Below are 22,764 nucleotides of genomic sequence, written 5' to 3' on the forward strand. Positions count from 1 at the left end.
GAGAACACCGATCACTGAGAAGAGAATAGATGGGAGAGCACGGTATAGAAGCACAGAGCCAGTTAGGAGGCTGTTGCAGGGGTCGTGGCGAAAGAAACGAGGACAACTGAGAATAAGATGGTGCTGGGGGAGGTGCAGACAAGAGTACGGGTTTGGGATATATTTCAGAGTTGGAACTACCTGGGCTAGAGATGAATTCAATATAAAAGGTGAAGGAGAAAGGATAATAATGTTGCCTCTCTCACACTGTTCTCAAGGGGAATTAAATTTGATTACATACAAGTTCTTCAAAAAGTTAAACATAGATTTACCATATGATCTAGCAATTCCTCTCCTAGATATATATCCAAAAGAAGTGAAAGCAAGGATTCACACAAATACTTGTGTACCCATTTTCATAGCAGTATTATTCACAATAGCCAAATATGGAAACAAGCCAAATGTCTATCCATGGACAAATGGATAAACAAAATGTGTTATATTCACACCACAGAATATTATTCGTCCATAAAAAGGAATGACGTACTGATACATGCTCCAACACGGATGAACCTTGAAAACATCATGCTAAGAGAAATAATCCAGACACAAAGGGAAACATATTGTGTGATTCCACTTACATGAAGTACCCAAAGTAGGCAAATCCGTACAGACAAAGTAGAATAGAGGTTACCAGGAACTGGGGGTTGGGGGTGAAAAGGAATGAAGGGTTATGACTGTTTAACGGGTGCGGAGTTTCTGTTTGGGACAATGAAGGGTTCTGAAAATACAGAGCGGTGATGGTTGTACTGTGACTCTCCTCAATGCCACTGAATTGTACTCTTAAAATGGTTCAAATGGTAAATTTCATGTTATGTACATTTTACCCCACAAAAAAATTGATTATGTACATGGAGTGATTAGCACATACATGGCCCACAGTTGTCTGGGCTCAGTGAATGAAACTATCGTTTTCACAGGTCTGGCACACACTTGCCTTTTTCAGAGAGGACTCTCTCTCCTTCCATAAGGCCGAGAACCTTCAACTTAGGAGTCTGTCTGCCCTGGAGCACTCTTCGACATCCTGAGTTCTTTCCCATCACACCTGGGTCTCCTGTGGACACTGTCCACATGGAACCCCAATTCACAGTCTACTTAACAGGATGAGGCCCCTCCTCACTGGAACCAGCAAGAAGACATCCCAGGAAGGCCTCCCATCCCTCACCATCTTGCCCTTTGGGTCTTTCTAAGGCTACATCACTAAGCGGTAGAGGGGGGATAATTTCAGAGTGAAATCATTATAGAGAAGAGGAAAAGGTAAAGATCAGTGTATCTTAAGCCTTCCCTGGAGTCTCCAGTGGAAAGAACTCAAAACTTAAGTCCTTCATCAGGACAGGATCCACTCCTGTTGCTCACACACCCCCACATACACCTGGCTCTCCTGGCCTTTGGCTCGCCAACCATCTCCCGTATGGGCTTCTTCAAGTGTCTGAATCTCCACCCACCAATGATTGGCCTTTATAGTGCTTCCGGTCTGAGTGATTCTCTCTGGAATAGTGCCCTAGTGATTAAGTGACACCTTTGTCACGCAAGTCTTATAGAAGAGCTGGGTCCCTTGAACAGGAGTGGACTTGGATCCTCTAGGTCTAATTTCCTTTACTATAAGCTCCCATGAGAGCTGCAGGAAAAGTGGTTCCTTTCTTTACTGACCCTGTTAGATTAAACACATGCTTACCTCTCAACACAGACTTTCATTTTCAGGTTCAGTACAGTTTAAACCATACGGAAAAAAGAAAATATTTCTTCTAATAACAGGGCATCTCATCTCTTTCTGGTGTCTGGAACCCTGAGCAAGCTTATTCCTTGCTCCCCTGGTGAGTCCTCCCGAATAATAAAGCATGTCCTTTCAGTGGTAGCCGTCATCATTTTTCAGGAAGGGCTCCAGCTCAATAACATTTTTCATTTATTTCAGAAGACTCTCTGGAATGGGATACCATTGCCAATGTTTTCTTACACTATTATTACTGTAATTGCAACATAAGGAAAGGGAAGTTTATTCAATAAGTGCTACTGTGCAACTGGACAATTATTTGGAGGAAAAATAGCTAGATTCATGCTTTATCTGAAACTCTCACATTAAAATCAATTCCAAATAGATTAAAGATTTGGGTATTAAAAGAGAAAGAGGAACCATATGAATTAAAGAAGGAATTTAAGCTTCCAAAAGTCAGGCAACCAGCAGTTGGTAGCCTCTCCTGATTCTCATCGGAATACCTACAAAGATACAACCATAGAGCGGGATAACTATCAATATTAAAAGATGAAGACTGATAAAGAAATGCCAAATATAGTAGAAATTAAGTCCAATTTGATGGCAGATGCAACTGGACTAGAATGGAGGGGTCCCTATTGTCTTCAGCTCATGCTAGAGAGGCTCCCTGATTAAAAAAAAAAGGATGAAGAAGCTCGGGCTATTTCCCACAATTTATCTCTCAACCAGAGACCCAGGGACTCAGAAATCTGGGCAGCTGGCTCTCTAGAGCAGTGGAGAACATTAGACACATACCAATCTCCAGATACCACCCCAGACTACGTGACTCAGAATATTTAGGGGAGGTACTCAAGCATGGGTGTTTCTTTTAAAACTCCCAAGGTGGGACTTCCCTGGTGGTGCAGTGGTTAAGAATCCACGTGCCAATGCAGGGGACACGGGTGCGAGCTCTGGTCCGGGAAGATCCCACAGGTCACAGAGCAACTAAGCCTGTGCACCACAACTACTGAGCCTGCGCTCTTGAGCCCGCGAGCCACAACTACTGAGCCTGCATGCCACAACTACTGAAGCCTACGCGCCCAGAGCCTATGTGCTACAACAAGAGAAGCCACCGCAATGAGAAGCCCACGCACTGCAATGAAGAGTAGCCCCCACTTGCTGCAAGTAGAGAAAGCCCACACCGAGCAACGAAAACCCAACACAGCCCAAAAATTAATTAATTAATTAAAAAATAATAAATAAAACTCCCAAGGTGGTCTGAATGTGTGGCCAGATTGAGAACCAGTCTTTTGTGTATATTTCTCAGATACCATTCTATAGGGCAGGAAGGTAATCAAGAGATTCTGTCTCCCCCTTTTGGCCAGTCTGGCTCTTTTGTGACATTTCTTTCCTTCCTTACAGTCTGAGATGCCGCTCTTCACTGTTTCTCCTCCTATCATTTTGATTTCACTTCTCTGTTTTCAACATTACCTTCTTACTTCTGCCTGCCCCTTAAATATTGGTCTTCCTAGAGCTTGGTATCTTGAAATATCCTCCTAAATTGGAAATTTCATTCAATTCTAAGACTTCAGCTGACACATATGGACTGAAGACTTCAATTCTTATACAGTAGGGTGAACATTTTCACCTTCATAACCCTCTTCCTGGAGTATATACTCTCCCACTGATGGAGCCCTACCCAACCCAAGCCAGGATAACTGCAGAGGTCTTGAGGAGGTGGGGGAAAGAGAGTCTTTTTTTTTTTTTAAATAGTGGCACAGAAGTTATGTTAAAAAGTAGTCTTGTAGAATCCCCACTAGCCTAGACAATTCATCCCCTCTCTCAGTAGTTAGAACATAATGATGGACCAGATGCCAAGAGGAAGAAGTTAGATGCTGGGACAAGAAAGGAGAAAGAAGAAAGTAGAAGTGCATGGAGGAGACCACTCTTCTGCCCATTAAACATGAACTTGAACAAGCTAGTGGGGACTGAAAAGGGAAAAGAAAGCAACTTTGGACCATCTCTCAATTCTCTATATGCGTGACTATCTAATGATAAAACTTTTCCAGTAATGAACTGTATCATTTTCACAAACAATGACATCTGCCTCTCTCTACCAAGCTTCTAACTCCCTCCTGATGACCCAACAATCATAGGTACCTCAAACATAACATCTAAAATAAATCCCTCCTCCTCTCCCTTGCCCCAATCTTCTCCTCTCCTGTGCCATCTCTGTGACTGGAACTACCATTTCTCTACCTGATATGGGTTAAATTGTGTCCCCCCCCCCCGCCAAATCCATATGTTGAAGTCCTAAACCTAGTACCTCATATGTGACCTTGTTTGGAAATAGGATCATTGCAGATATAAATAGTTGACTTAAGATGAGGTCATTAGAGTGGATCCTAATCCAATATGACTAGTGTCCTTATAAAAAGGGGAAATTTGGGCACAGAGACATGCACACAGGGGGAACACCATGTGAATATAAAGACAAAGATCAGGTGATGCTTTCACAAACCAGGGAAAACCAAAGGTTACTAGCAAACCACAAGAAACAAAGTGAGAGGCACGGAACAGATTCCCTCTGCAATGCCCAGAAGGAACCAACCTTGCTGACACCTTGACCTTGGACTTGCAGCCTTCAGAACTCTAAGACAATGAATTTCTGTTGTTTAAGCCAACCAATTTGCGGTACCTTATTACAGCAGTACATACCACCCAACAAAGTATATAGCATATATGTATACGGCGTATAACATCCAACAGACTTTCACCCTCCATCTCTCATCCAATGTCCTATGGCTAAATACCATCCAGTTATTCTCCAAGATGTCTCCTAAATTCAGCTACTACTGTTTCCACTGTCTCTGTAGATATTTTGGGTAATTATGTTAGGAGAAGATAGAAAACTTAATCCACCAAATGGAGCCAGGATAGGCTGAAGCTGGTGTAAGAGAGAGGGTTTAGGATTCAAAGCGGTTATAGACATGGTGGGGCTAGCAAGCAGAGGGGGAGAGTGCACGTAGCTGTGGGTAAGATAAACACCAACTTAACTGGTTGGGAAATGCTGAGACCACAGAGCCTACGTCAAATGTCAAAGAGGTGGGGCTGGCTAGAGGCCAGGGCTCCCCTGGCTCTGTCCCCGCAGTGACTTTGGGGCTGGGCTTTCTCCTGAGTTGCACACTGGGTGGTGAGTGGAGGTCTCAGGGGTACCTTTGCTACTGGGTCTCCCTCTGCCCGGATGCTGGTGCATATTCCTGAGGCTCCAGCTCCTTTTCCAACTGCCAGCCGAACAGGCAGGTTTGCTGACAAACATCCTGTTCCAGTTCCAAGGGGTGTGAACCAAGGCGGGCACTTGGCATCCCCCAGCACTAGCTCCAAGGGCTGTGAACCAAGGCGGGCACTTGGCATCCCCCAGCACTAGCTCCGAGGGGTGTGAACCAAGGCGGGCACTTGGCATCCCCCAGCACTAGCTCCGAGGGGTGTGAACCAAGGCGGGCACTTGGCATCCCCCAGCACTAGCTCCAGCTCTGCCAGGAAACAGGAGGCTTCACTGTAGCTCCTGGAATCGTATTCTACACTTTCGGATCAAGCAGTGAAGGACCTGGAATAGGATACTCCTTGGACCCCAAAAGGCTCCGAGCAGCTCTGCTTGTCCTTCTCTGTCCCCGGCTCCTCCCCTCACTCCCTGCCCATCAATTTCTCACTTTCACTCCCTCCCTGCCCCCTCCCTCCTCCTGCTGCCCCCGACCCCGTGCTCACTCTTCTCTCCCCCCATTCATCCCCCGCGGCTATCACCTCCTTCCTCCATTCTTAATCCCCTCTTTGCACCCCTTCCTTCCCTCCTCCCCCTCCAACTTTTCCTTCTCCTTCCCGCCCGCTCCCACCCTTCTCCTTCCCCCAATTTCTGGCTCTCCCTCCCTTGCTCTTCTCCAGATCTTTCCACCTTTCTCCTCACTTCCCTCTCCCCCCTCCTCTCCCTGAGCCCTACCACCTCCCCCGCCAGCCCTGCCCATCAGTGTTTGCTTTGCTCCCGGAACCGGATGAAGGGATTGCCCTGCCCATGCCCTACCCTGCCCCACTTCTGGCAGCTGGGGTCTCCCTTCATGGCCGACGGCTCTGGGACTCAGGCCCCAGGGAAAGGGCCCCTGCTCAGCATGCAGCTCCTGCGAGCGCAGTATGCAGGCCTGAGACGGCAACAGAAGGCCCAGGCCCACGTGGTGGTGCTCCCGAAAGGTAAGGCTGGGCAGGTGTTGGGGGCAGAAGGGAAGGGCACGAGGGCCTGGCTGTGGGCAGAATGGGTGGCTGAGACGTGGCCAGCGCAGGGCCAGGGCTCTGCTGGCCTCCTGGTGGGGAAGGGCAGGGAGGCGGGCTGGCCTGTGCAGGGCTGTTCCGCTGGGGCCTCAAGCTGGCAGCCGGCAGGCAGCGCGCTGCCGGGGAGAGAGGACACGTGATGCTCCCAACAACTTGAGCGCTGGCCAGAGGAAGCGCAGGGCTCAGGGACCCAGGAGGCACCCAGGCTCCCGGAGCGAGCTCTGCACCCCCTCAAACAGCAGCTGGGGTGGGGGTGGGGTTAAGACACAGAAGCCCCGCCTCCAGGGGAGCAGCCTCCTCCCTCTGGGAACTCAGACTTATTCCAGGAGGAAGTTAGGAGCACAGGGCTCAGAGAGCAAGCGATGGTCAAATCCCCGCCCTTCATCCTCTAACCGAGAGGGCAAGTCGAGAGAGGTAGGAAGACCCCCTGAAAGGTCAGGGCTGTGCTCTGGGAACTTCTGTGGCTGTTTATACAGTTCAGGACTCACTGAGCAGCCCACCCCACTCTCGGCAAGTCTGGGAAGGAACCAGGGGCCAGAGGGTCCTCACTGTCTGGGACAGGAAGGGCACTGCCTTGGGCTAAGGGCACCCACCTCTCACAACTTGGGCTGTTGCCAGTGAGTGGGGTCCATTGGAACTGAACTGGTTCAGCCGAATAGCCCCCTCTCTCTGCAGGGCAGAAGCTGGGAGTTTCCTAAAGCCCTATTCCATCCTCAAGGGTATTCACTCATTCAGTTATTCAGCGAGCATTAATTAAACTTGTATCGAATGAACACAGATTTAACACACCTGTGGTTCAGACTCACCCATACATGTGATGGGTATGCCCCCAAAGACATCTCAAACTCAGCACGCCCCGTAGAATTGACCACCCCTGCCCCACCCCTCCCCGCTGCCCCTTTCTCCTGCATCCTAGAACTCAAACCTCCCTCCTCCGTGGTCACCACTTGATGAGTTGCGTCATGGACATTAGTTGCATCATGAGTTACAACAGGGTAATGCGAGGGGGAGTGCTCAGGCTCTGCTTCCCCAGGCAAGACTGCTCACCCGCAGGCTCAGTCAGAGTCTTTCAGGGCATGTCTAGCAGTTTGCAAGCCCACATTGTTGCTCTAACTGTGAGAAGTAGTGTGCTGTCTGATGGAGTGTTCCTGTACTTGGTCTCTGGAGAAGGGCCTGAACCTGAGTCCCAGCTCTGCTGCTGAGTTGCTCTGTGCAGATTTGAACGAGTCATGTACGTTACTCTGTCACTCAGCTTCTTTGCCTTTCAGCTGGGAATGGGAACTAAATAAATTCATACGTATAAAGCTCCTTAGGGCTTTCTGTGCTAATTGGCTGAGGACCAGATCGTTACGTCACATGAATCTGAGTTAGAAGGACACTTGAAGCACTTGGACTGGGCGTGAGGAATAAGGTGGTTCTCCAGGGAGAAATCAGAGTAAGATTACAAAATTGAGGTGAAAATGATGCTGGGGGAGGGGGCAAAAAAGCAATTTTGCCTGCACATTAGCAACAGGCTGGATGGTGGTACCATTCACTGAGATAGAGAATATAGGAGAAAAAGATTTCTGATTAGGAAGAGATGAATTTGTTTGTGAATATGCTGCATTTGAGGGAGTTGTCTGTAAAACTTCCAACCAGCCTGGATCTCAGGAGAGAAATGTGGGCTGGAGATATAGATTGGGGGTCATCAACATATTGGTAGTAGTTGAAGCCATGGGCACGGATGAAATTGTGGAGGACCAATGTGTAAATTGATAAGAGGCTGGGATGACAATTAGAGTTCTACAATACTCAAATACTGAAGGGACAAGCAGAGGAAAAGTCAGGGAAGATAGCAGTCAAAATGGTAGCAGACGAATATTAGCCCGAAAAAGGGAATTCACACATGCTGAATCTTGGATGAACCTACATGAACCTTGAGGACATATGCTAAGTGGAATAAGCCAGTTACAAAAAGACAAGTGCTGTAATGATCTCCTCATATGAGGTACCCGGAGTAGTCAGATTCACAGAGACAGAAAGTAGAACAGTGCTTGCTAGGGTGGGGGAGATGAAGAGTTGTTGTTTAACGGGTATAGTGTCAGTTTGAAAAAGATGAAAAAGTTCTGGAGATCGGTTGCGCGACAATGTGAATGGACTTAACACTATTGAACTGTACACTTCAAAATGGCTAAGACGGTAAGTTGTATGTTGTGTGTCTTACCACAGTTCATTTTTCTTAAATGATAGGAGAAAACCAGGAGATATTAATGCCATGAAACCAAGCAAGTAGAGGGAGGTTAGGGATCCTCCGTGTCCAGCATAGCAGAGACTCAGGAAGACAGAGTGGCCATTGAGATTGGCTCCCACTAAAACTAGATCTCAGTGTCTTAAGACACTGGGTTGTATCTGGAAGGGCACGTGCTCTGGGAGCTGATTAATGGAAGGAAGCCCTCTGGAATTAGCTTTCTTCATCCTTTGTGTTATGGAATGAATTTAGGTTCTAGAGATGCAGTGGCAGGTGTTCTGGATTCCTAGCACGAGAGTTCAAGGGCTTCCTTCTGGCTTTATTCCTTCAACACCATCTCTCCATTCACACCATGTACTCTGTCACCTAGGGGCCTCCAGCAGGGACAAACGTCAGAATGCTCAAGGGAGCTTCACTGCATTTCAGAGGGAATTCCAGGCTGGCCACAGGTCTCCTTTCTATAGGAAAATGCCTTTCAGTCATTTCTCTAACCCTCAATGCCACCAAGAGTTGACAAGAAACTATCATGTTCCACAAGGTGGCAAAAAGATGTCCCTGAGAAGGAAGACAGACATCGGTCTGCCTTCTCATCCCTGAAGCCAGTTCAGAGAAGCAGTAGGTGCTGCAAACATGTTCCCAGAACAGTGGCTATGGTTCAGAAAGATAAAGACCAGTCCTCCAAAAGGAACTGCCTCAAAACACAGTTCCCCTCTCCTCTGCTTTGGGTGCTAAACCCGTTATCAGAATCCCACAACACAAAACCCTGTAAGTTAAGAATAACCCTTTCCACTGGCCAGTATATGTGACTCACAATGTGGGTGAACACATGTTGTGGCCTTGGTCCCCGTTATTCTTTTAGTCTGAAATGCGAGCTCCCTAGTTCTTCCTAGGGTTCACTCCCTCGCTGCAGTCAAAATCTGAAGTCTCCTATCACACTCGAATGGTTTTCCATAGCATTGATTGCCACCAGCAACTTTATTATAGTATGTTTCTTTGCTTACTCTGTTTCTACTCCACTAGACCACATCATGAAGAGGTAGACTCCCTCACTGCAGTCAAAATCTGAAGTCTCCTATCACACTCGAATGGTTTTCCATAGCATTGATTGCCACCAGCAACTTTATTATAGTATGTTTCTTTGCTTACTCTGTTTCTACTCCACTAGACCACATCATGAAGAGGTAGATTTTGTCTGTGTTCATTACTGTATTCCCAAGACCTAGAATAAATAATGCCTGGCACATTATAAGGGCCTAATAAATATTTGTTGAATAAATGAATAATTGTGCATGAATGTGTGTGTGTGTGTGTATGTGTGTGTGTTAGAGATAATGCAGTGTGTTGGGTACCTGGCCTCCTGATGTATTTGGCATGTCCTTCCTTCAGCTTGAAAGCTCTGAGACCCCCAAAATGAGAGCCACCCATGTACTTTGCAGTGGTGACCCTGCTGGTGCCTTGCTTTCTCAGGAGGGAACATGCCTGCTCCTGCTGAGGCCATGGTCAGTGCTGTTTGGATTAACAAGGAGAGAAGGCATTCACTGTCCCTAGAAGAGGCGGATCCTGAGGCAGAGGAGATGCTGGAGGAGGCTGACAGAGGCTGTTTCCAGGCCCCCGAGTCTCCATGGCACACGCACCTAGAGATGCACCGCTCGGTCCAAACCTTCCACCAGGAAACCAGTCATCAAGTAAAGCACAAGGACAAGTTCATGGGGGCTGAGCAAAGGCTCCCAGGCTTGTTTGAAGACACTCAGATGACTCAGCAAGGAAGCACGATCCCAGAGGCAGCCCAGGATGAGTGTCAGGTGGGCGATACCCAAACAAAGGCAGTGGGATCTGGCTTAAACATTGGCGCTCAGGGCCCTCCCCCCATAAAGAAGCCACACAGGTCTGGAAGACCAGCTCACTATCCATTTCCCCAGAGGAAAACTCCCAGGATCTCCCAGGCGGCCCGGAACCTGGGCTTATATGGCCCAGCCTGAAGGTTTCCACCCAAAGGCCTCAACCTTGAGGCCACCTATGGCCTCACCTAAGAACTTAGGAGGCAGAGGCACAGCTAGGGCCTCTAGCTGGGAGCAGAACTGGACTACATCAATCATCGGGATGGTGGGACATGAACTTTGCAGTGGGCACGTAGACTTGTCCTTCAAAAAAAAAAAAAAGAGAGGTTGCCCAGACCAGACTGCTCACAGCTCAGGATGAAAGAGTGCTGTCTGATCAGTGCAGCCCCATTCTGCTTATATAAGAAGACATTGCTATGGACATCGACTCAGTCCTTAGAACTAGAGAATTTTGAAACGTAAGACAGAGACCCTAGCCAGGGGATGCCTTTGCAGTGCCCTAGAGTCGACAGGCGTGGGCCATCTTGTTTTCAGTAACTTCTGAGGATTTCTCACATGTTCTGGAGAAGAGAGGGGCTCTGAGAATTTCCTTTTTCTGGTCGCTATGCCTGGAGACCAGCTCACAAGTCTCTACATTCATTGGTAGTGACCACACCATTTTAGCTTGGGCCTCCCAAAGTATGGTCACCCTGGGTAAAAAGGGTCAAAACAAGGACACCTACTGTTCTGTGTGTTTAAGTGTCTTTAGGAAGGGTTGGTCATCTCTCCCCTCTCAGAGACTGCACATTCCAGTCTCATTATAGATTTATTTCCTTTCATCCTTCTCTCTGTCCTTTCCTTCCTTCCTTCCTTCCTCCCTCCCTTTTTTCCTATTTGCTCTCTTCTTCCCTTCTTCAATCTCTCTCTCTCTCTCTCCAAATTAAACACTGCCCATCATTGAAGATATATAGTAATAGAAGCCTGAAAGAAGAAGATAAAGAAATGTTCCTGCTTGGAAAGTATGTATTCCTCAAAAGTTGCTCCCTTTTCAGCCAAATTTGAATCATTCAGATCCTTCCTGGTATATTTTAAACCAAAGACAAAGTGAAGCAGGTATTACTTGGGTGGTGGGGAAGAAATTATCTTACCTGGTTAATGTTTAACTTTAATAAACACACCTAAAGTGACTTTTCCTCATGCCAGATTCTCTCTCTGTAAAGTTTTACCCACATCTTCCTTTTGTTCCCATGGTGATCCAGTCTTGCCCACCCACATCGAGAGATGTTACCTAGGAGTGTCATTTCCTGTCAAAATATGTATGTGCCTTCTCCTTGGGCCATCCCCGAAATTCCCTCCAATTTGGGGATTCACTGTGATTCCTTTTGTGAATAATTAATAAGAGCCAGTTGTTAATTTTTTTAATAGTCTAATGAAAAACAAGGAAATTTTCTGAAAAAACTTTTCCTTTGCTTTTGTTTTAAAGAGGCTTCCCAGAAGTAACTCCTCTTTCTACAGTGTATCAATCAGGATAGGCTATGTTTTGCTGAGTAACAAACAACTCCCAAACCTCACACAGCAGCTTTTTTTTTTCCCACTCGTGAAAATTCCACTGTGGATTTGGGCAAACTTCCAGGGCAGCTCTCCTACATTGTTACTAACAATTCAAGCTGCTTCAGTCTTGTGGCACCACCATATCAATACTGGTTTCCCTAATCACTGTAGCAGAAGAAAGTGCATTAAAAGTCACATACTGGCTCTCAAATCACTTTGCTTATGTTTCATTGTCCAAAGCAAGCAACACGGGCATATCTCCACTTCAAGGGTATGAGGAAGTGCATTCATTTCATGTGCCCACAAGGAGAGAAGGAATGGAAATATGGATGAGCAGAACTGATGGCTAACACAGGTAGAGAGGGGCCAGGTCATAGTACAATATTAGATTTTATTTTGAATACAATAAGTAGCCATTAAGGGATTTACATATGAGACCAAAATGATTGGATTTGCAGTTCAACCAGATGACTCTGGTCGTTCTATGGAGAATGAGTGGATGGTCATGTTAAGAGGCAATGTCAGGGGAAATTACGGCCAGGGGAAGTTCAGTGGGAAAGATGTTGTTAGCTCAAGCAAGAGTGGGAGCAGAATGGTGCTTTGTGAACACCTAGAGGGGTGGGATAGGGAGGGTGGGAGGGAGACGCAAGAGGGAGGAGATATGGGGATATATGTATATGTATAGCTGATTCACTTTGTTATAAAACAGAAACTAACACACCATTGCAAAGCAATTATACTCCAATAAAGACGTTTAAAAAAAAAAAGAGTGGGAACAGAAGAAGGGGAAAAAAGTAGATACATTTGATATACATATACTTTGGAGATAGAAACAATAGGATTTACTGAAGGAAAATTACAAGTTCAGTTTGAAGGATACTGAGTTTGAGGTGCTCAGAGACACACCAATAAAGATATCAAATAGGCAAGTGGATAAATGAGACTAGAGTTCTGGGCTAGACATAAGAATTGAAGTGTCCTGAGTATGCAGAGGTACTTAGAATAAGAAAGGATGGATTCACCTATGCAGAGAATAGAGAGAAGACCGGGTCCAGAATGAGTCCTGAAAACTCCCAATTTACATAGTTGAAAAATCTCTAAGGATTCTTCCAATTCTTACTGAGAAGAGGTGGGGTCGGGGAGGAGGAGACAGTGAGGGACACTGAAGAGGAGTGACCAGGAGAGAAGGGGAGCCCAGGATGTGGGGTCTCAGACCTCAGAGGCAAGAGACAGTGCAAGACTTTGCCCAGGTCACTCCCCGAACTGCAAACCTTCTACAAATCCCCATTTTCTAGAGTCCACATTCTTCTGTCTGGAGTTGCTTTTCCTGAAGCACCGGTTCAAGAGGCCAGAGTCCAAGAGGCAATGCCGGATATGGGAAAACTTTTCAGCCAAGGGCAGGCCCGTTCAAGTCAGAGCCAGCTGACAGCTACCAAGGCTGAGGGTGTGTTTGCCCCAGAGACATGGCCTACTCCTGGGATGGGGTCATTCTCGTGCCTGGGGTGGAGCTGAGGATTAAGTGTTCCCTGTGGTAGAGCTTGAAGGGAGAGGGGCAAGAGGAAGCCTGCTTTTGAATCCTCCCACTCCCTTCCCACAAGCCTGCTTCTGCCAGGAGCATTAGACCAGAGCAATCTCTGTTTCTCAACCACACTCACATGCTTCTCCCAACCCATGGGTGGTCAAACCTGTGGGGCAAAGAGCTCAGATTATGTCTGGGCTGTCACGCCACCCACTCTGATCGTCTCCCCCGACAGGACTGGAGCTAATCTTCTTTTCCCACACTCTCCCCAGGGTTGGCAGAAGAAGGTTTTCCTAAACTAGAGAATAACCAGATCACATTGTAAATCCTGCCTGTGGCAGCTTACCTCAGGGTCACCCAGCCCACAGTGAGGACCTGCCCACAGGGCTGCTGTCTTGCTGGGCTTGGAGATAGGTGCACCTGGGCTACAATCTCAGCACTGCCATTGGTAAACCTGACCTGAGCTGAGTCACTTAACTCTCAGAGCCACAGATTCCCCAGCTGTAAAATGAGGCGATAATAGCCCCTCGGGTGTGGGGCTGAGGAAGGGAGGATCCTTCTCATTATTTGTCCTTTATTTTTTTTTTCTTTTTGTGTTACCCGGGCCTCTCACTGCCGTGGCCTCTCCCGTTGCGGACGCGCAGGCTCAGCAGCCATGGCTCACGGGCCCAGCCACTCCGCGGCATGTGGGATCTTCCCAGACCGGGGCACGAACCCGTGTCCCCTGCATCGGCAGGTGGACTCTCAACCACTGCGCCACCAGGGAAGCCCGACAAATGCTATTTTGACGGAATGGGCATGACCCTTTTTCTTTAGGGATATGAGGCTGGCAGGAGGCTGCCCTTGGGACTGATATTCTCTCCTTGACCAAACTCTAGCTAGGCGCCTCTGAGTCCTTTCTCTCTGACTAGCCCTCAACCTAGAAGACTAGAGCCAACATGAACTTGGTTTCTAATAGGTCAAGGCAGCATCCCCAGGATGACCCAAGCCCCCCCTTAAAGAAATCACAACAATGCCAAGAATTTGCTATTTTGTTCCAGGCAGCACCTGAAGGAAGATAGGCTCCCTGTCTCCTAGTCTCTGCGGGAGGGTAGGAACCTAATTTTGATAGGTACCAGTTAGCAAACCGGGATGGGTTTCACATGGACCAATCCCACCTTTCCTAGTTTCTGTAATTTTCATCTCCCTGACTTCTGAGTTCCTACTTGCCTCCCTCCCTACTCCCCCATTCTCCCTTTAAAACACACAGCCACCTCTGTACCAATGGAAGTTTTCAGCTCCCTGTTGCAGTAGTATGCTACTGATGAAAATCTGTGCTCACCACTTTAAGTAGTGTCCCGCTTTGTTGACCTTTGACAGGACATTCAATACTTGTATAGAGGCCATTCCCTCTTCCCCCATCCACGGAGTGAACACAAGGAGAGGCAGGAAGGTCAAAGAGGTTTTTTTTTTTTTAAAGTTGGTAGTATTTGCAAGAAAGGGGGCGGGGCAACACATCATCCCCCAAGTTGGATGACTGTTTGGCAAGTAGGCTTGCCCCAAGAGATGAAGAGAGACCTCAGTGGGAAATGTCAGTATAGAACCACCAGGAAGATAAGGTGTTAAGGGTAATCACGGCACATAGGTGCAGAAAATACCCCTGTCCCTGTCCACAGGCCTAAGTTGGGCCAGCAGAGGGCAGATAAGACGGTGGCCACAGACGAAGAGATGGACCTCCATGGCAGAGTTTCTCGTCCGCAGGAGCCCGTGGGGGGGCGCCACCTGTCCACACCGAGCCTGCAGACCCTCAGCGAGGTCGGTGTACACGGTCAAGGCCAAAGAGACCAAAACTACGCCACAGCCAGTCCACACAAGCTCTCTGTGTCCTTCTAGCCTAAAGCCAAAAAGGTGTGGCGCACAGGAGGGGGAGGGTTGTGTGAGCGAGAAGACCACGCCCCTCCCTCTAATCTTAAAGGTATAAATCAAGGCTGTGCTTGGGGGTGGGGAGGTTGGTGGGATCTGACTTGAATATGCGTGACACTTTTAAATTCGAGTCGTTTCAAGTCTTAAGAACTGGGATGAAAGAGCTTTAATGATGGGGAGTACCTGATAAGTTAGGGAATCAGGCTGAGCTGGCATGAGGGGAGCCTGCCCCCTAGCGGGGATGGATTAGAATTGACAGCCAGGGACTTCCCTGGTGGTCCAGTGGTTAAGACTCCTCGCTCCCAACGCAGGAGGCCCCGGTTCCAAACCTGGTCAGGGAACTAAATTCACATGATGCAGCTAAGAGCCCCCATGCGCAATTAAAGGGCCCGCGTGCCACAGCTAAGACCCGGTGCAGCCAAATAAATAAATATTAAAAAAAGGATCCCACGTGCCGCGGAGCGGCTGGGCCTGTGAGCCATGGCCGCTGAGCCTGCGCGTCCGGAGCCTGTGCTCCGCAACGGCAGAGTCCACAGCAGTGGGAGGCCTGCGTGCCGCAAAAAAAAAAAAAAAAAAAAAAAAAAAAGCATTTGTCTCCCAGCCATCTCCAGCTTCTCAAATGTGGGCGGACATCAGAATCACCTGGAGGGCTTGTTAAACCACTGATGGCTGACCCCCATCCCCTCAGCTTCCCACTCAGCAGCTGTGAAGGGGCGGGGCAAGAATTTGCATTTCTAACAGGGTCCCGGGTGATGCCGATGCTGCTGGTCTGGGGAACACACTTTGAGAACCACTGCTCTTGGGACTATGGCTGACCTACAGACCTGGCAGTTCTTAAAATGTGGGGTTCTTTGTGCCTTTGGTTTTCAGCTGTGGATTATTGATTACCATTTGGGGGAAAAGAAGGATTCCATGGGCACCACACCTCTCCTATTGTAGTAGCTATTCAATAATCTACACCCCCCGTCCCTACCTCACCTCCAGGCTGTACTAGACTGAGGGGGGCTGTAGGCAGAGACAGGAGACTATCACCATCCTCACTGGGTCTCAGCTAAGTGAGAGGACTCTGCTTCTGCTTTTCAGTAGGAAATTAATCTTACAGTAGACCCGCAGTGGGAAGGGAGAATTCCCCTCCAGAAGCTGAGCTGTTGATTGGGTGCAAATACCAAAATCCCCAGCCACTTTTTAATCCAGAACTTCCCAACATCTGGATTCCAGACAAACGCAGGAAATGCGGCATCCTGCCCGAGGGTCCCTCCGGCCCCCTCCGTATGCATTCAGGCTTCTCCGAAGGCGCCTCCAACACGCCTGCTGCACCAGCTGACCCCAATTTAAGCCACTGGCTAGGAAGAGGGCTTCTTCCATGCTCCCTTGCTCTCCAATAAATTAGGGCTTTGTGAGCACCTCTGTGTGTATATGGAGAGGGGCTCCGCCACCGTGCCCGATGGAGGAGGTTGGTGGAGGGAAGGGCGCTAAGAGTCTAGTTCCTCCCCTCCTTGGGGAGCTAGAGTCAAGTTCTGCCTCTGAATATCACACCGATCCACCGTGTGAGAAACAGTGCCTCACAGGGGCATTGCCATGACCACTACCTAAGATGTCTGGTCTCTTTTTTGACCTTATATATTATTTTGAAAAAAAAATTTTTTTAACTGGGTTTTCTTGGGTTTTGAGAGAGGCGTCGGGAAATTCTTTCAGCTTCTGGACAAATTTGAAATATTTTCTGGTGGTACCTCTAGGATTAGGTCCTTCCTGAGGGGATCCTTCTTCTTTGGGGTGACTGTCCTATTTAAGAACTCTGCATCTCAACTTGTGGGTGGGGTACCCCAGATTGAAGGCCAATAGTTCTAACACGGTTATATAACTTGCTCAAGGTGACGCAGCTAGCAAATTGCAAAAGGAGAAGCAAACTCAGGCAGCCACACTCCAGAGCCACACTCTGAACTCTTAACTCCTATTCAACTAAACAGGGAAGCCATTAGTCGGAGCTGGCTCTAATGCCTGGTTGGCCTGCGGTAGCAAACCAAAATCTATGCCCATCAATGCCTCAAGGCTACAGAATGAAAGCTAAGGGCAACCAATCACAAGCAGCCGACTAGGCTTTAAGCTACAGCCAATTTCCTCGCTTTGCTTTGGAGTCTCCCCTATAAAAGTCTCCCCCCAGCTCCTGTGGATGGAGTGTTCCTAACCATTTCCGGTTTGGTACAGCTCGATTGGAATCGATTTTTGCTCAAATAAACGAAGGCACATTTTAAGAGTTTATCTTTTAACACTACTATGTTAAACCACCTCCTTCTGACTCCTTCCCCTTCACTTATTTCTGTAAGCATCATAGCTGGGAAATCCCCTTCCAGCGCTGATGGTGAAACTGGTGCTTCCATCTGGAGGCCAGGGAGAACTGTTTGACTTTTTCTAAATACTCTTCCTAAAACTAACCTTTCCCCAGCCTTTGAGGCATTGGTTATCCCTACTCTGCAAAAACAGCCCTTTAGGTCACTTCCTTATTGTCGAGAAAGACCCAGTTCACCACCTTCAATTTTTTCCATCTGCATATAAATTCCTGAAGTCTTTCACCGGCTGCAATTGTGTTTCTCCCACAGCTAATGAATAATAACGCTTCCTAGAAACAGTGTTCAAGGGACTGAACTTTTAATAGTATGTCTTGGCCTTGGATTTGCGGCAATTACATTGTTTTCCCCTCAACTTCCATCCAGAAAGATGATGCACCCACTATGTCTTAGTAATCCTTTTGTCTCTCCTTTGTCTGTTCACTGATGAATCCACCCCCTGAATTCCCGAGTCCAGGACGATAATCAAGACTTGACAGCATGTCAACCCCTTTGTCCTGGCCGAGAAATATTGGGTTGGCCAAAAAGATTCGTTTGGGTTTTTCTATAAGATGTTACAGAAAACCCAAACTTTTTTTGGCCAACCCAATAGATGCAGGAAAAAGCTGGTGGTGGCAAAACTGCATCTTCTGCCAACCCAAACTCCAAGTGTTTGTAAGATGAGCCTAAGCCAGCCCTCAAAATCAATATCAAGTCCAGATCCAGGTTAGCAAATCTCCCAGGGCAGGAGCTGCTCCCCTTCCTAAGAAATGCAGGTACTTTTGTGGTTGGTGGGTCCTGAGTGTCAACCAAAAAAAAATTAATAATTATAAGAATAATGCAGGAGCCTGCAAATAAGAAAAGGGTTTATATGGGGTCTTAAGAATTGCAGTTTGGGGGCTTCCCTGGTGGCACAGTGGTTGAGAGTCCACCTGCCGATGCAGGGGACACGGGTTTGTGCCCCGGTCCGGGAAGATCCCACATGCCGCGGAGTGGCTGGGCCCGTGAGCCATGGCTGCTGAGCCTGCGCGTCCGGAGCCTGTGCTCCGCAACGGGAGAGGCCACAACAGTGAGAGGCCCGCGTACCACCAAAAAAAAAAAAAAAAAAAGCAGTTTGGGAGACTGATTCGGGTAACCCCAAAAGAGTGTTCCAAGGTAGAGAAAGAGGCAGGGGCTTATAACGACCAAAAGCCACAAGGTTGTTAAAAGTTGCCTGGCAACACGTGAAAAGATGCTCAACGTTGCTAATTATTAGAAAAATGCAAATCTAAACTACAATGAGGTACCACCTCACACCGTTCAGAATGGCCATCATTTAAACGTCTACAAATAACAAATGCTGGAGAGGGTGTGGAGAAAACGGAACCCTCCTACACTGTTGGTGGGAGTGTAAATTTGTGCAGCCACTATGGAAAACAGTATGGAGGTTCCTCAGAAAACTAAAAATAGAATTGCCAATATGACCCAGCAATCCCACTCCTGGGCATATATCTGGAGAAAACTATAATTCGAAAAGATACATGCAATCCAATGTTCACAGCAGCAGTATTCACAATAGACAAGACATGTAAACAACCTAAATGTCCATCGACAGGTGAATGGATAAAGATGTGGTACATATATACAATGGAATACTACTCAGCCATAAAAAAAGAATGAAATAATGCCATTTGCAGTAACATGGATGGACTTAGAGATTATCATACCAAGTGAAATAAGTCAAAGACAAATACCATATGATATCACTTATATGTGGTATCTAAAACATGACACAAATGAACCTATCTATGAAACAGAAACTCACAGATATAGAGAACAGATGTGTGGGTGCTAATGGGTGTGGGTGTGGGAGGGATAGACCGGGAGTTTGGGATTAGCAGATGCAAACTATTACATATAGAATGGATAAACAACAAGGTCCTACTGTAGCATAGGGAACTATATTCAATATCCTGTGATAAGCCATAATGGAAAAGAATATAGAACTAATTTATACATATGTATAACAGTCACTTTGCTGTACAGCAGAAACTAACACAACATTGTAAATCAACTATACATCCCCCCCCGCAAAAAAAAGTTGCCTGGTGAGAATTGTGATTGACTCTGATACAAGTCAGAAAATATTTGTCCTTAAGGAATCACAAGTTGTTTTAGGGTAGGAGTCCTATAACTAGATAGACTGCCAGGAGTTATTTTAGGGTAAGGGTCTGATATGTACTCTGAGTTTCTAGCAGGTGTTTTGGATAACTTCATCAGGTCAAAAGGTCAGATTCCATACAAGCTGAGCCATGCCACAGTTGCACACCTTTCATGGCCTCCCAGCTCCATTTTACAGAGCTCTCTTAGCAATACCGACCCCCTTTTGATTTTCTTTTTGCATGAGAGAGCCCGACCTCACTCCCTTCCCAGCCACGGGTTCCTGCCTCAGACTCCACCTGCCCGATTCTCCAGAGGCTTGCTCTCCTCTTAAGGGGCTGCCCACAACATGTGTGGCCACACTCACAACCTGAGGTCTGAGGGAGACTGCCCACCAAATCCCAGACTCCTCTCTGCTGACCCCTACCACAGCCTGGCAAGATCCATGGGAGGACCCCTGACCAGCCACCTGCCAAGGAGGTGCATGCCAAGGGCGTGCCCAGTCCCCAAAGGGTGTGTGTACCATGGAGCCTCGAGTGCCAAACCCCAGTGAGCTGGACCTTCCATGAGCTGCGAGGCCCCTTTGGCCTCTCTAGCGTGAGGCACATGTCAAGGTCGGCCCCGTTCCCCAAGACAGTCTTCTCAACCCTGACTGCACAAGAGAATCATCAGGAACCTTGGAGAACATTCCATTAAATTACAATCTCTGGAGTAGGGCCTGAGCATTGGTATTCTATATTTTGCTTTTTGATCAAGGCATAAAATATGAAAAGTATGGGAAGTGCACTAATCTTGTATTTATTTTCATGTAGATATATGCTTATTTTCACAAATACAGATACACACACACTTATATAATGTAGACCGATATACATTTCCAGCATTCTAGAAAGTTCACTTTAGCCTCTTCCCAGTAATTACAATTTACTTTTTCTTAGCCCTATTTCTTTCCATTTTTTGCCATTGTGAATAAAGCTACTCTCATTATTTTTACAGGTCCTTTGGTGGACATTTGTTTTCATTTCTTTGTTCATTTCCTGCCCTCTTCTTTTTACATTTGCCTGTCTAGGTGGGCTTGTCTTGAGGATGACCACGAAAGCTTCCTCTGGATATGTGAGGTCAGCATTCAGACCCACTGCCTTAGCACCACTCAGACTGCAGATGGGAGGCACTGACTAAGTTGCTCAAGGGGCAGAGTCTCTCGCCGCCGAGCACAAGCGGCGCCCATCAGAATCTTCACGGCCTTTCTCCTTTGGGTCCCACTGTTATTCTACCTGACTTTCCAGGGACAGGGAGCAGGGCCGGGGCACAGTCCCATGTAAGAGGCAGCCGATGCCTATTTGAATCTCACCAGCTCTGCGGGTGGAAAGATGAGGAATGATCTGGTCTCTCAGAAAAAGAAAGTTGACCAGAAGGGCCGTGGTTTCTCTTAACAACACGCAGGCTCAACTGTATCCTCTTGTGGGGCAGAGTTATGGGGAAAGAGAAACCCTTGAACTTCCTCACTAGGAGCTAGCTGTCTGCCTTTCATTGTACCTGAACCAGAAACACTGGTCACCTCCTGTTGGAAGGCTCTCTACTCAGGATTCTTCTAGAGAAGAACTAGATACCATAGCGGATGAGGGCGTGCTCAGGCATTACAATGAGGAACGCTTGCAAGGCAAGGGGCTGTAATAGTTTGGGCAAGAAGTTCCTATATTACTCAGCCATCAAAAAGAATGAAATAATGCCACTTGCGGCAACATGGATGGACCTAGAGATGATTATACTAAGTGAAGTAAGTCAAAGAGAAAGACAAATATTATATAATATCACTTATATGTGGAATCTAGAAAATGATACAAACGAACTTATTTACAAGACATAAACAGACTTGCAGACATAGAAAACAAACTTATGGTTACCAAAGGGGAAAGGGGGAAGGAATAAATTAGGAGTCCACGATTAACAGATACACACCACTGTATATAGAATAAACAACAGGGACCTACTGTATAGCACAGGGAACTATATTCAATACCTTGTAATAACCTATAATGGAAAAGAATCTGAAAAAGAATATATAGATAGGAATCACTTCGCTGTACACCTGAAAATAACACAAAACTGTAAATCAACTATACTTCAAGAAAAAAAGATTTTTTTAAGCAGTAAAAAAAAAAGAAAGAAGTTCCTGAAAACCCTCACCTTGGTATTTAGCCAGAGGTGAGGAGGGAGGGCAAAAAGTTATTTTCAGAGTGTTTTTCAAGACACTTAAAACAAATTTCAAAATGATTAATTTCAGAGTGGTCTGCGGTCGCCAGTGGCAACCCAGCCAGTCTCCTGTAATCTAGCTCAGCGGTTCCAGAGTGTTCTGTGGATCAGCGGTATCAGTGTCACCTGGGGATGTGTCAGAAATGCAACTTCTCCGGCCCCGCCCTTAACCGCTGACTCAGGAAGCCTGCGGGCCAGGCCAGCAGTCTGTTTCAATGAGCCCTCCAGGTGATTCTGATGCAGGCTCAAGTGGGAGACCCACTAGTCATGATACAGGTTGTCCCCTGCCTCCATGTGTGATCAGTATGGATGGGTCACGCTTGGTAAATTTCCTCTTGTAGATTTTTTTTAAGCAAAAATCATCCCTATTCGTGTCCTAAGTATGTGCACAGAGATGTGGAGAATTGCTCACTGGTTCTGGAGAGACTATGCCATTTTGACAAGTTCACTTAGGAACTTTCAGCCCCACTTTCCTATTCTGGTCTAAAGAATGGCAGTCCTATTAGCCTCTGCTGAAGAGGGCAAGGGGTGATGGGGAAGAACAGTTGCCCCCGACAAGCCCCCCAGGAAGAGCCTAGAGCCCCCCACCCTGCGTTACAAGAGCCCCCGGGCTGATGGCTGTGAGATGCTGCAGCGTGTTCCCTTGCTGAGTCCAGGCTGGTGTGGTGTGATTAGCAAGCAAGCAGTTACAGAGAGAGCACACCTTTTCCAGGCTCTGAATGCCTCCCGCAAGCGAGACTTACAGGAAAGTCACATGCTCTGTTCTTAAGGAACGTTAAGTAACAACACTGAAACACATTGAACCGCACAACTCATGGGAAATTGTCACACACAACTTTGTTTGCCTTCTGCAGTCATGGGTGAAATTTATGGCTGGGCCTGTTTCTGTTCTGACCCCTCAGAGAAATGGAAAGCGCTCCTGGCCATTCTATGTCACAAAACACGGAATACACCCGCTCAGGTGTAATTTACAAAACAAACAAACA

General features: G+C 47.2%; 1 protein-coding gene across 1 annotated transcript; it reads left to right on the plus strand.

The window, feature by feature from the left end:
* Positions 1–5,775: 5,775 nt before the first annotated feature.
* LOC309963562 (uncharacterized protein C9orf152) lies at positions 5,776–10,934 on the plus strand (the record flags this gene model as incomplete). Its single annotated transcript, XM_082842017.1, has 2 exons — positions 5,776–5,968; positions 9,741–10,934. 2 exons carry the CDS (start codon positions 5,776–5,778, stop codon positions 10,250–10,252), a joined length of 705 nt encoding a protein of 234 aa, XP_082698143.1. The 3' UTR covers positions 10,253–10,934.
* Between the last annotated feature and the right edge of the window lie 11,830 nt (positions 10,935–22,764).

This window comes from Leucopleurus acutus, assembly GCF_964270905.1.
Source record: "Leucopleurus acutus genome assembly, chromosome: 7".
In the NCBI taxonomy this organism is placed as follows: Eukaryota; Metazoa; Chordata; class Mammalia; order Artiodactyla; family Delphinidae; genus Leucopleurus; species Leucopleurus acutus.